A 14606-nucleotide genomic window follows, 5' to 3' on the forward strand; every position below is an offset into this window, starting at 1 on the left:
GAAGACACGGTTGATATTTGGGGATGTTAGTACCCAGAGAACAAGGATTCCTTCAACTGGCCCATGAGGTCGGAGGTTTAGGGCAGGAAGTGGGGGAGAGGGAGAACTGTTGAAGACAGTTGGATGCACTGCAAGCTGAGTGGAGCTGGGACGGCCTGAGTTCTGTGCTCTTCCCATTCACAAAGATACTGGGGCTCCTTGGGAGCAGCTTAAAGTTTTAAAATTTTCATTGTAGGTCATTCGCTTGTTTGTTTTTCCTTTAGTCTTTTTGACAGACACTTAGCCTCTGGTCCTAAAAAACAAAAACAAATTAGCAGGGACATGTGTCCCATGCACCAGACCTATTGGGCAGCTGCAGTCTTTCTTTTTGGTCTAAAAACACAACTCCCAGGAGGCAGTACATCTAATTGACACTAGGGAAGGAAAGAAAAAGGCAGGAAGGGATAGGGAAGGGGAAACCTCGTGTCTGCAGGTCTAACCTGTTGTGTCTCTGGGAGCTGAGCTGTAGAACGGCTTCTAGGGAGAAGTATCTCCAGACCACTAGAAGCTAGGGACCTGAGCATGGAGAATTCTATTTACTCTTAGTATCCCTTCCTGCAAATGACTCCAGTACAGGGTTTTCTGGGGGTTGAGATATGAATGGTATCTCCACAGGAGTGGCAGTGGGTCACCACCAGCTTGGGCAGGCTAAGTGCTTGGCCTGCTAACCCAGAGCCTCATTCCTACTGCGACCTGATGCCCTGGCACCACCTTGACAGGGAGCTGGATGACCCGCTGGTCGGTACTCTCCTCAGTTAGCTGGCAGTCAGGGCTTTGTGGGAATTCCTGATGCACCATGTACAAAACATGTCCTGCTGTGCCGCAGACAGGCACAGCTCCCCAAGTTGGCTCTGTGCCTGGTTCACTCTGGCTTTGCCACTCTGTCTTCAGGGGCAACCTGTCAGTCAGCTCTGAGAACTTGTTCCACAGCGATCTGTGGCCCTCTCTGAATCAGAATCATTCTAATGTTGTCCCTGTAGGGAAAGCAGCCTGAGTTCTGGAACATTCCAGCTGACTGATGGAGATACAGGATGGCTAGCTGCAGCAAGCTGTCCCCGAGGCCACCAAATGTGCTCAGAGCTGCCACAGGGCTGCTGAGTTGGATGGCCAACAGCTCAGCCACCCGCACAACTAAGACATTAGAACCGACCTGTTTCAGGCACACCTTCAAACCATAGGTCCTGGCTGTCTGTAGAGTCGTAAGTGTTTGAGGAAGATAGGAGATCCTTTGGGAGAATGAACAGGGGCCAGACTTGGGGGATCAGAAGTATTTTGAACACAAGATTAGACATTCTGTTCTTACCTCTATTATTGGGCTGAAGGAGGCCCCTAAAGGATTTCATTTCCCTCTCACATGCACCCTAGGTGTAAGTATTAAAAGCAATGACTAATTTATCCATCTAAAACAGCCACAGGGAAGGGCCCTGTGGAATTGGCGGTTTCAGAAACTATGTCCAAAGCTGACAGGAGCACTATGTCCGGCTAGGAGTTCAGTGCTGAGAGTTGGATCCCAAGGAGCTGGCCGGGAGCCAGATGCCTGAGGTCGTTCCAAGCCAGAGGTGCTCGTCCAATGCAAAGCCCACTGGTGGGGACAAGTCCCAGGAAGACCAGGCCGAAGAGGCCGAAGGCAGAACTGGGGTCAGAGAGCCTAGCTCAGAGCTGCAGCAGGTCAGCACAGACAAGGAACCATGTGGCCTGTGTTTGTCTCTACTACACAGGGGGCGAAGGAGCATAAAAGCTAGAGGGAGGTTAGGAATATGAGAAGAGGTGTATCACAGTGCTTGTGATCAGCCTTGAGACATCTGTGGCAGCGTGCGGGTGACGTGGGGGAGGCTGCCACCCAGCATATGTACAGGATGCGATAATGCTAGAAGCCCAACAGACAGCCTTGGGACCATGGGGATTTCCTACTGAAGGGTTTGAAATGGAACACAAAACATTAATCTATACTTGCCAGAGAGACTGATCCTCACTCATTGTAACTAAATATATATCTGTTGAATAAATGAGAGAGTCAGAAGGCTCAAATGTACACAGTACAGTCCTGGTTTACTTGGGTTTCCACCAATAGTTAGTTGAATTATATGGTTTCATGTAGCTACAAACCATGTGTGGGATTCCGGTTCTAGAGGCCTCTGCTCAGAAAACCTGCCTTTTGGATTCCAAGAAGAAAACAGTAGCAGAGCCATGTCACATGCTGCTCCAGGCTGCACAATGATAGCATTTACTTTTCAAACAAACTACCCAAGGAGAAGCAAAACAAAGAAAAAAAGATGTGACTGGGAAAATAAGAAGAGAGTAAAGAGCTAGAGGAAAAGTGAAAATGTTTAACACGTTTTTTTTTTTCCTGCTTTTCTTATAGAAGAAGCTAGCGTAGTGCAATGGACTATGTGACTGACAACAAGGAGGCCTAGATAAGGGTTTTGCTCTGACCCTCTAGATGATTCTGACTCTGGCAGGGCCTACCCTCTTAGAGCTCCCTTTCCAGCTATAATACGTGGTTTGCCTTTTACTTGCCTCTGACTGGGAAACTTGGACAAAAGAGATTTTTAAAAGTACACAGTTCTGAGAAAGTCTCATAATGCTCTTTTTAAAATAAGTTTATAACATTTGTCTTCTAAATTTTCTTTTACCTTCCTCTTATTTTGTTCCCTAGAATACATTTAGAGTCAAAATAAATGAAAAGGTTTAATTTTTTTTCATATTTTTCACTGCCTACATATTAAGTTCCCTAAGGAACTGAAAAATCTTACTGGATTTGCAGTGTTATATGCTTAGTGGAATAAATTATTAATAAGACAATGTAGTTAATTTCCTTGATACTTAACTTGATTTATTAGAGAAAAGTGTTTATCCTTCTCTTTTTTTTTGAACCTTTTCTTCTTTCCCTGTTTCTTTTTGTTGATACTATTTTTCCTGCTTCTTTATAACTAATTAAATTTATGTCCACCTGTAGTATGAATAATTTGGAAGCTGATATGTTATTTAGCCACAGTTAACCCCTATTCCTTTTTATGTTAAGAGTGCAGTTAATCATCTATATCATATGGATAGTAGCAAAAAATACTCTGAAAACTTTGGTCCAGAACATCCTGAAGAGGTAGAGTATTAACTGTTGGGACAGCCATTCATTGCATATATCTCCTTTGCCAGAGAGAATCAGCTAATCAAGGTACACTGGCCCCAAAGTATCTTGAAGCAATGGCCATAATTGAATGCATGCAGGAAAAGTTAATGTAAGTAGGAGGCAATGGTAAGGGGACAAAGATTGCTGGCCAGAAGGTTTGGCTGAGAAATCCGCACTTCTCGGCTTATCTTTGGTTCTTGCTCTGTCCTCGCTGGTGGAATGGGTTTCTCCAAATCTGATAGAGTCAGTGAACTACACTGCTCTTGTAGGAACATCCATCCTCACCCACAGTGGGGTATGTGGAGGGTGGGGTGTTGGGAACACACAACTCAGTATGTTTCTAAGAGATGAACTGGAGAAATAAATGTAACTGGGAGAAACCACCATGTACAAGAAAGAATGTTACGTCACCCAAAGAGAGGAAGGGCAGTATAGAGAATGTCAAGAGAAGAGCATAGCCACGCAAACATATAACATGTGCTTCATAGTTAAAGACCATCTCATACTGGTTTTCTTGATTTTAAAATCTGTTTTTAAAGCTGTTGGGAAAGATGGGACACTGTTGGATTTAGTTTGTTAGATCACATCAATGAACAGAAGCCCAAATTAATGACTGAAAGGGCTTCCTTGGCTATTGACCGGAACTTCCAAATGCCCGAAAGTCAGATTTCACTAAGAAATGATAAATATATTGTGCTCAAAATGCAACATGACTACTCCTCTGATATTTCCACCTAGAGTAGCTCCCAGGCCCCCAGTTCTTGGCTAATAAATGATGAAGCTGCTTCCCTTATTGCTGGAGTTCAGCTCCCATGGGGGGGGTGTTGCCCAAAAGGATGAGAAGGAGTTGGTGCACGGAGAGACAGGACACGGAGTCAGTTGGAAGAGGTCTATCGACAAAGTGCCGATGACATCTTTATTTATACGATTTTGCACAAGGATATGAATATTTTTTATTTGTTCTTTTGATTAACAAGTATAGGAAAGCTTTTTTCTTTCTGTTTCTTTCTAATCTATACATGGTTAGCCAAGTGTTAGATAGGTGATCTTTTTTCTGTTCCTTGACCTAAACTTTTCTTAGCAACATGGACTCTATTGTGTTTCTTGTTTCTATGCAAAGCGGTTTCTAAGTAATGCATGTGACCGCAGAAACATGAGGCATGTAGCAATGACTATGGAGTCTATCAGCTCAGGGTGAAGTGCAGGTCACCCACTGCCACAGTTATCTAGGCAGGTATCATCATCTATATTTTTAATGCAATGGATACATTTTATCCCCTCATAATATTTATTCCATCATAGGTAGATGCAAGATAAAGATAGCATGATTTAGTGCTGTGAGAAGGCAAGTGTAGATGATCAGGTCTGTGCCTATAGACTAGGTGTTAATCCAAGCCAGACAAGGGCAACAAAACATCCATGGGTGTAGACAATTTCTCTCAAAACTGGGGGGGGTGAGGTTCTAAGCCTCACCTCTGTTGGCCCCATTTTCTCACCTGATGGCCTCCCTACGACTGTGCCTGTCTTAGGTTGTTCCTCCATTGAGGAATCTTATCCGTCTCTGGCTAACCAGCCATCTTCCAGGGCCATACAGGGAGATGTAAAGCTGGTAAGTGAGAGAGAAGCAATATTCTTTGAAAAGGTTAACTTTTCACTTCTTTGCAGATTTATAAGTGGCTTCTATGCCCAGTACTTGTCTTGAGGTATCTTTACTACTTGGAAGAATTATGGTACTTGGTAATTTCATGTATGAGGCACGAATTCTAGTAAAGGGCTGTAATTAGGAAGGAAGAAGAGAAGCTACTGAAGTAGCAGATGGAAGAAAACATGAGAAGATTGATTAAATGTCAGACAGGGTTATTCTATTCAGTAATCTCTCATAACTCTATTTCTCTAATTTTCCTGTAAAACTCTTCATCACTAATTTCACTAGCATTACAAACAAGGGGGGGGTGGGCATTCCCACTTAGGTGGAGATGGGGTAGTCAGTGTTTGACTAGCTATCTGCAGGTTTCGGTATTCTATGCCAAGATCGCCATCTGGCCCCCGCGTGTTCTATTCTTCAGGAGCACTGTCCTGAAAAGCTTCTGGGAAGTTTATGTTCTCCTCCTTTCCGTGCTGCTTATCAAAGGTTAGCTTAGTCTTTGGCAAACATGTAAGCAAAAGCAAAGCCAATAGTATAATGGAGAGAAACAAAATCAGGGTGGGTAATGGGGGGAGCCAGCTGTGAAGGCCCCTGCTTTGCGGGGTCTTCCTCCAGCCTGAGCTTTGCTACACAGCTTGAGTAGCATGGCTCCTGCCACCTTATTTGTACCCTTCAGATATGTCTTTCTAATTCTACTGCTTTTAGACAATGAGTTTCCACATAGAAAAGATACTTTTTGAACCTTTACATTCTGTTGTGTTTATCTGGACTTTCTCCACACCAGGGAGGTTGAAAGCAGAGCCAGAGAAGCAGAGGAGAAGTTTGAGGATGTAAATGAGAAACTACATTACACCCTTATAAGAAATAAAGAGCTAGAGGAAACACTGATGAAGTTTAGAGAGAAGGAGCCTGAAGAAGAAGAAAAAGGCAGAGAAAGAGGAGAAGAAGATGACAAAGAAGAGGAAGAAGAAGAAACCAGGCCAGTAGAAAGTTCCTCAAAATCTCTAAAGGAAGGTGAGGCTTGCTTTCTCACTGTGCTTTATTTAGGTTGTACTTGTAAAGAAAAACTTGATTGGGTCACAAATATTTTAGAAGAGTATCAATATGTTTAGTTCACACTTCTCATAGGAATGCATGTTCACTTAACTATGTAACTATCTCATTCAGACAAATCACAGGAAGGAAAACCAAATGATTAACAACTGTAGACTAATAAACTAACATGAGATACAATTTTTACTTATAAAATGGGCCAAGATTTTTAAAAGCAAAAGAATACAGTACTAGTCAGAGGAGAAAAGTAGTTAGTTTTACAGATTATATTTGTAGGTGGAAAGATGAATATAACTATTTCAGAAAATAATTTGAGGGTAGTTATGGATATGCCTTAAAAACATGCATATACTTTGACCTAATGCTCTTGAGCATCTAGACTAAGGAAATAACCCTAAATACAGAAAAAAATTTAATGCACAGAGATGTTCAGTGTATCACTGTATACAATAGGAAAATTAGAAACAACCTATATCATAAAAGATTAAATAAATTACATTATGCTAAAGTAGTATACCTGAATATTATACAACTACTAAAATGGTGTTTACAAGGAGTTTATAATGGCATGGGAAATTCTTACACTAAAATATCAAGTGCAAGAAACAGGAAATGACACAATTTTTTAAAGCTAGAAAAAGACCAGCAAGAGTGTGCCCAAATACTTACAGATGTTATCTCTGGTTGTTGGGGGTATATGGAAAATTCTTTGTTTCTTTGGTACTTATTTGATTTTCTGTGATGAAAATAATCTTCATTATTTAATAGGAAAAGGAATTTCACTTTTCATTTTCTTATCTCTAATTGGTGCTGTAATCTTCTTTGAAGCAGTTCTCAGTATCTCCAATATTGGAGAATACTTTTTGATTTCTGCTTTCATCTTCAACCTGTAGTCTGTCTGTTCACAGGACAACTCCTGGTGCAAGGGATAGTACTGGAAAGACATCTACTCTCTGTTCTTCTCTGTCACCCCTCTCTCTGCCTAAGCCCCCAGGAAAAGCAGTAAGTTAGCCATTCCCTCTCAGGCTCTGGTTCCAGGCATGGCGTATCAACACTGTTTGGAGGAAGAGTCTAAACCCATTTTTGCTGCTCCTGTTAACTCTGACCTGGTAAAATGTTAATTTTTCCAAGTGTGACAATCTTTTAGCTTTAGGTGTGGATATACACGAGATAGTTTTAATGGATTCAAAAAATGCATCATCTCATATAGTGGTGCAATTTTATCCTGATAATTTGAAAACTAGACTTTTTACAGATGATAGAGAAAAGGCAAACCATATACAAGGCCTGTGTATTAAACTGGAGGGGTTACCTCAATATAGAATGAATGGTTTTACTTTTGTCCATTTCCATAAAGGTCTTGGGGATTAGGTTAAATCCAGAATTAAAAGGTTTTAATAATTTTGGGCAGAGGATAACTATATACAGTTAGTCCCCAACCTGCAAACAATAATCTACACAAACATAGCCACCCTCCACTTGCCAGATGCCCCAATCAGAGTCATTGCCAGGGGACATATATGGAGCATGAGAATCCTTACAAAGCTTGGAGGAGTGGGCTCCAAAGCAAGGCAATCTTCAAGCCATGTAGATCAAAGCATTTTCTCTGGAAAATCCATAAATTAGGCATTCCTTACGGTTAGTAGTCAGCTCTCTTAACAAACATAGATACCTCTGGAGCAATCTGCCACTCATATGGCATATACAATGTCATATTTATATGAGTTCATGCAGCAAGATGACTTTTCTCCTGAGTTGTACAGTGAAGATATAGAAAACTATATATAATAACCCGTGATTGCCAGGCAAAGAGAAGAGTAGGGACAGAGTAGGGGGACATTTGTTTTTGTTTTATGTCAGTAGTTTTAATATTTAACAAATCATTGTATTCTGAACTGTGAATGAAGAAAGGAACTGAGAGGGAACTTTGTAAAGGTGAATATGGCTTAGTCTCTGGCCCAGTGAGGCGTATGGGATAGACTGGAGTGGAAAGACAGGAGTGGAGAGAAAGCAACATAAGGTTGCGAACAAGGTGACGGAATGCAGGATGGAGGCGGCAGCAGCCAGTTGGAAGGATTCCAGTTGGGAAGCTTGGTGTCATGGAGCAGCCGGGGAGAGCAAGCTTGATTGGTGGAAGGCCTCTTGTACCCAATCCCAGAATGAGCTTGTCTAGGGTCTGTGTGCAGGAGACTGGAGGGAGAGACCAGGAGACAGAACAGGGCTATAGGAATGGATGTGGGGGTTTCTGGATTACCAGCTCTATTTGAATGGACTTTTTTTTTTTTTGCCAAGCTTGGGATCTGAACCCGAAGGAAAGAGGAAATGTTCTTCCTTTTTATCTTCTCTCCTTGACCACATAGCCCCTTTTCCAGGATGCAGAACTCAGGCAATTAACTGACTAATCTTAAACTTTGGGAATTCTGAATCCCAATAACCAATTAGAGTTGAATTTTGGCACATAGCCTATTTATAGCTGGGGAGTTACATGGGCAGAACAGAATATTAAAAATGCTTTGTCAAGTTAAAGGTTCTTAGTAAATGTAAGATATTGTTACTAATACTCTAAATTGTTTTTGTCTTTTCAGATGCACAGTGCAAGGAAGGTCCTCTCAACACTAAATCCAGAACCCAGACTAAATCCAATCAAAAGATCAAACCCGAGCAGAACCCATAGGGTGTGGGGTTTCTCCATGGCCCCCTCTACAGATACTCCTGTGCTACTGAGCAGACGTTGTGGGTTGATTGGAGGGACTCCCTTTGCAGCAGCTACTAGGCCAGCCACACTATCCAACCCAAGAACATTTTCTCTTTCAAAGTCACAGTGATAGCTGTTGGGAATCAGTGCATTAGCATATTTCCCAAATTAAAAATAGTTTGTGCCAAAGCTTGCTCACCTCTTCAGTTGATTTCCCAACAGAGGTCTGCAAAAGTATCAGTTTCTGTCAAGAAAGTAATGCGTTTTGAAGACTGAACTCTGCAGAGAAGAGTGGCAGATAAAAAGCATTATTATTATTATTTTTTTTTTTCAGTTTAAAAGAGAGGATCCTGATAATGCCCTTGGGTTTCTGCAGCATTTTCCAATTTCTTATGATTTCAGGCATTCTTATGATTTATCTGATCTTCACATTAACTCTGCAAAGTAAACGGGAGAGAGACCTTTATCCCCATTTCTCAGAAGATGAAACTAAGGCTCAAAATGGATGTAAGGATCCCCGAGGTTACAGAGCTGGTTGGTGTCAGAGGTCAGAGCCCCCCACTTGCTGGACCCGCGTCTAGACTGATGATGGTGCTGGGCCCCAGGCCGTGGCTCAGGTGGTTTCCTCCACAGGGAAAGGGAGGATGATTGTTACTGAGGTTTATGATTGTTGCTGAAGATTCACCTAGAATCTCCACCTAGAATGTTTTGCTTTTATTACCTCATTTGTCTGCTCTGTTTGTGACCCTGCATCCAGCTAGGTACTAGAGATGGACTAACCTGCAAAAATAAGTTGCAAATGACAAATGGCCATCCTGGGCAGTCACTCAGCAAGGGCACTCTCCTTCCTCACTGCTCCTGGCTCATTTATGTCTGTTTTTACCTCTCTGGCTCCAAACACCTACGATGAGATTTCTGTACCTGCTTTGGCTCTACATATGTGGTCTCCCTTTGGATTCATCCTCTGGAATTTTAGGCCTTTCCCTACTCCTTAAACCTCAGAAACCCTCTGACTCTAGAGCCCTCAGCCTTTTGGAGCCCAACCCCTGGCAGGCCTCCCTCTGGCTGCCATCAGTCCATGTGTGGATGGGTCTCAGACAGGCTTAGATCCACCCGTCTCTCGCGGATGACTCTTTAACTCTGGGGGAAGAAGGTATTAAATTCTTCAGACAGTTGGCTGTGCTCACGGCCCTACTGCAAGTCAAACTTAGTTCCGTTGGCTCACACTTAGTTCCTACTTGCTGGGGCGTAGCCACCCCTACTCTTTTGCTTTCCCAAAGAGATTCTTGGGTGATTCTAGCAAATTTGGGGGCTTTTTCGTGGGATTTCAGAATCGTTTTTAAAAAATTAATTTCTAACTTTGCAGGAATGAGTGGTTCTTTCTATAAAGAGCAGCAGCCCCATCCCTGAACATGGATTTGATAAGTTAAGATTTCATTTGGAAGTTAGTCCCTCTTGCCCCAGAGAATGTTTCATCTGGAAGGCTCAGTCTCGAAAGGCCAGAGTTGGGCCTGCTGCCATTACAATTAGAATGAGATGTTTGGCACCATGGACCTAACTGGAGTAGTTTGGTTTTGAGAAACCAACTCTTGCAAGTATAAGTAATAGGATAATTTATTGAAAGCATGTTGGGGAACTCAGGGGACTGAAAGGAAGTCGTAAAGAACCAGGCTAGGAACAGACAGGACCAGGTAGCTTTAGATTTGGTAGCATGAACTGTTTGTCATCTCACCCACCAAATGAACTCCAACCATTTCTCCCGTCATTACATTGTTCTGCCAAAGTCTTAAAGTCCCAAGGGGAAGGAAGGCTACTTGGTGGTCACAAACCACCCCATGATATACCAGGGATGGTGAGAAGACTTCAAGGATCCCTCGATCTTCCTTAAAGGGAAGGACACCTTGCTGCACTCTTCACCAAGATGGAACGCAGTGTGGGGAAGGGAAATGCCCTGAGGAAAATCAGGGCGTTGATGGGAGGGCATAATGCATGTCAGGTGGTTAAAAAATGTGCTATGGGGAAGGCATCTGCCCTGCTGCTTTCTCAGAGTTGGCACAGGCAGCTCACTTTCCCCAGTAACTGACTTGTCCTCGAGGTGCTGCTACACCTTGGGGTGACCCTGAGGGGGCCTGTCCAGCGCCATGGAGAAGGGGCGCTTGCGGCACGTCTCTGGCAGTTGGGCTGCTGGGGGAGGCTGTTGTGCTTATGCCAAAGGAGACCAGCCACTCTGTGCTCAGACAGAGCTCTGTGCTGCCTCACCTCCAGAAAGCTGGCCAGGCTCTCTGGGAGTGGAAACTGGGTGGCCGCCTGATAGCCCTCTGTGCCCCAGCCCCGATCTCAGTGGAGATGTATCCCATGTCCCAGGGGAGCCAAGGTGTAATGTTCTAAGGTGCACGCCACAGTGTGCTCAGGGACCTTAGGAAGGGTGAGCAAGCCCCTCCTCCACAGGCTTGACCCTTCACCTCACACCCAGCCTACTCCATGCTCGTGGGCACCATATGAGACTCTTGCGAGAAATCCGGTGCTGCACTGTGGTCCTACTGATTTGACCGTGGTCAGGTGACTTGTCAGGTGCTTCATGGCCCATATTGACTAGGCTTTCCTCATGTTCTTGGCATGACTCAGGTATTACCTGGGCAACCTCCACTTTGTATTTCACTGCTAGGAATTCTGCTCGCAGGCCCCAAGGCTCTGGTGTGCTGTCTTCCACCTCTGAAATTCCAAAGAAGTGTGGAAGTCCTACCAGCAAGTATTTGCCCCCCGGAAGCAGAAGAGCTTCTCCCAAGTTAAGAGCATAACTGCCATAGCCTTGTTGTCTGGGCCTGCACACTGCACCTCGGGAGGGCTTGCAATCTGAGCCTGAGGCCGAGGTCCCCTGTAGCCTTACTGATAGGAAGCAGTGCCTCAAGTTCATCAGGACTTTTGTCTCTGCCTCAGAAAACTGGAGAGCATTCTAGCCTGGTCTACTATAGCCTCAAGACAATCTCTGGTTCAGGATTGCTGAACAAGTCCACTAATCCTCCTGACTTCGAGATGAACTCCACAGAATACAGGTTTTCAAGAAGCAATAGTTCCCGGATGGTGCAACTAGTCTAAGATGGTGCATCTAAGGGCAAGACTGGCGAAGACAGCTTTCCAGAGGTTCCCTAAGCAATCCCAGGATACAGCAATGTTCCTGCTTTTCCTGAGTGACTGATGATAGGGCTCCTGCACAACTTTCTGGATTGCAATGGCTTGTTTTTTTGGAGAATATTCTCTTGTATATGCAGGGCTTAGGCCCCATGAGCCTCTGGCAGAGGCATACTTTAGGCTGCCTCGAAGCTAACCGGGAGAAACACTTTCAGAAGTCTGAAGGTAAGATTAACAGTTCCCATGATCTGTCCTGTCAAGGAAAACTGCTTGTTGGCAAACAAGGTACCAACAGATGTCCAACAGATTCTGGAGTTTGCAAGGTACAACTGGTAATCCACCCCCCTACCCCCCATTTTCCACTCATGCTACCCAATAGTAAAACCTAAGCAAGAAAGAGGAGCTTGTTTGATTTCTGTCTGTAACTCTTGCTCCCCATGAGAAGAAACTCCTCTCTTCGGTCTTGCTTTTGCTTTGCTGTCATCCCAAGGAGCTGTTTACCTTCGAAACAAATGCTTGAAATAGGATGGGATTCTAACACAGGGCACCCCATGTGCAAGTTCTTAAGCCAGTTCTAAGAACAGCCACCCTGCGGCAGCAGCTCCTGGCCAACAAGGCTGCCTTTGAAGCATGGGGCAACCTATGTAGGGGCCCCAGCTCATGTTTAGATGCAGTTTGATCTTTATCATTTAGAACTTTTGGGGTAAAACCAGAAAAACAGTAATAACCACCATTTATTGAGCATTTACCTTGTGCAGGCACTGTGCTAAGCACTTCACACCTATTATCTCATTTACTCATAACTCTACCAGGTGGGTTTTGTCTCCATTCATATCTGAACAAGGTTAAAAATCTAGTGAGGGACAGAGTCTGAATCAAATCTGGTATGTCTGATAGCAGAGCCCAAGCTCTCAGTTGCTGTGCAATGTTGCCTTTCCAAGCTCAGAAAAAGTTGGCAGTGCAACTGATGACCCCTCTTTCGAAGGATTTGGCTTCCACAGCTTCTACTTATTACTCAGCTAACCTACTGAGTAATGCACTGGCACACACACCAAAATTCTAGAGGACATCAGAACCCTCATAGTCCCAACAGACTCTGCCAAAGAAGATTGCAGTGGCCAGGAGCAATCTACTGAGGAGCATACTTTCTTGGCCATCCAGACACAGCCCCCAGGATACAGGATGCAGAGCCTTGGGAAGAATGACCTGCTGGGCCTCCCAGATACAGGGGAGTCCAAATTGCCAAGCTTTAGCCCTACTTTCGACTGTTCTATACTGGTGAGCCAGGGTGGCCCTTGGAGTTCTAAGGAGGGTTTGCAATGCTGCCTTAGGACGTTCTCTTCCTGGTGATTACAAGTCCAACAACCCACAGTTATACCAGCTCTTAAGTTACATGCCAGCACAGTAAATGCAGGTCTAGGTGGACCAAAGAGTCACTGTAGTCCCCAGTGCCCTGGAGTACTGATGTCAAAGAATTTTGTCCCACTTGTCCCACTCTCATGGCCATGTCGTTTTGGTCATGGTGAACTCCAACACCAAAGTAGAATACTCCCTTTTATCAGCTCATTGCTGGTAATTGACTCAACATGTCAATTACCTGCTCATGCACTGTCCCCCACCACCCCCACCCCCACATCAGCCCCCAAATCCGTATGTTGAAATCCTAGCATCCAGTGTGATGGTGTCAGTAGGTGGAGCCTTTGGTAAGTAATTAGGTCATGACGTAGGGCCTCAGGAATGGGATTAGTGGTCCTGTAAAAGGGACCCCAGAGAGCTCCCTTCCCCCTTATAACATGTGAGGACACAGCAAGAAGATGGCTGCCTATGAATGAGGAAGTAGGCCCTCCCCAGGTGCCAAATCTGCTGGCATCTTGACCTTGGACTTCTCAGCCTCTAGAACTAAGAAATTTCTGTTGTTTGTAAGTCACCTTGTCTATGGCATTTTGTTATAGCAGCCTGAACTAAGATACTGTCACTCTATTAAAGTACATTTCCAGAGAAAAAGTGTCCCCAAAGAAACATCCTGGTTTTGGATTGTATTGCTTAGTTTGTCTTGCACCCATCATTTCAATATCAGTAACCAGTTGGAATGCAGCAACTGGGTCTCAAGAGAAGACGACTGCTGGGACCTTGCAGATAGCACTGTCATCTCATCTTGCTAGTCTCTGAAGAATTTGCCTTTGACTATTCGCCATACCCTTGCACCCAGAACACAGTTTCATAGCAACTTATCCCTGTAATTTCCCTCCTATCAAGCCCTCCCACCACAACAGCTGGTTCATACTTGAAGATACCATAGGCCACTCAAGCAGCCCTGGAAGGTGCCCTCTGGCCAGGTAATGAGACATTTAAATGTTGACTAAAGCCAGACATCAGAGGAGACCAACCAGTGGGAAATAACAGGCATCCCCCAGATATATAGGCAAAATTTGCCTTTGACAAAAAGAACCCGTGGTACAAGGAATTATTAAAGGTCATAAAAGCCATTATTACATCATTACCCTGGTGTTCACATCTCATTGTTCTGTTCCTGGCTTGGTTATGCCTAAACCAGCATGATTCTGCCTCTCAATTGCTCGTGCTAGTATTTGCCAAGCTGAGTTCAGGAATCATCTATGTAGGGTGAAAAGTGACTAGCAACCTTGATGCCATGTTTACGTCAAGGACCAGTACACGGAGATGGATTGGGCCAGCACAGTGGTAATGAAACACCTCCTCCTCCAGGGATGCTCTGATTGGCCCCTGGTCCTCTAAGTGGGCTTGGCCTTCTGTGACTGTGCCCTGGCTGGTCCACAGAAGCAAACTTCGAGCCCTGATGGATTGGACATTCTAGGAAATCACTGAGGAATCCCCCCAGTTCTCCTTCTATCCTCTGCTGCCTCATCAGACCTTGCTTTTCCCTCTCTGGAACCACGCAC

General features: G+C 44.3%; 1 protein-coding gene across 1 annotated transcript in view; it reads left to right on the forward strand.

Moving 5' to 3' along the window:
- AXDND1 (axonemal dynein light chain domain containing 1) overlaps nucleotides 1-8738 on the forward strand; it is a 112201-nt gene extending 103463 nt beyond the window's left edge. Inside the window, exons 24-26 of the mRNA XM_073216825.1 lie at nucleotides 3193-3275; nucleotides 5596-5825; nucleotides 8450-8738. Coding sequence (XP_073072926.1) covers nucleotides 3193-3275; nucleotides 5596-5825; nucleotides 8450-8538 — 402 coding nt within the window. The 3' untranslated portion in view covers nucleotides 8539-8738. The remainder of the gene's footprint in view (nucleotides 1-3192; nucleotides 3276-5595; nucleotides 5826-8449) is intronic.
- Nucleotides 8739-14606: the final 5868 nt, after the last annotated feature.

This window comes from Manis javanica, chromosome 11 (assembly GCF_040802235.1).
Source record: "Manis javanica isolate MJ-LG chromosome 11, MJ_LKY, whole genome shotgun sequence".
Lineage (NCBI taxonomy): Eukaryota > Metazoa > Chordata > Mammalia > Pholidota > Manidae > Manis > Manis javanica.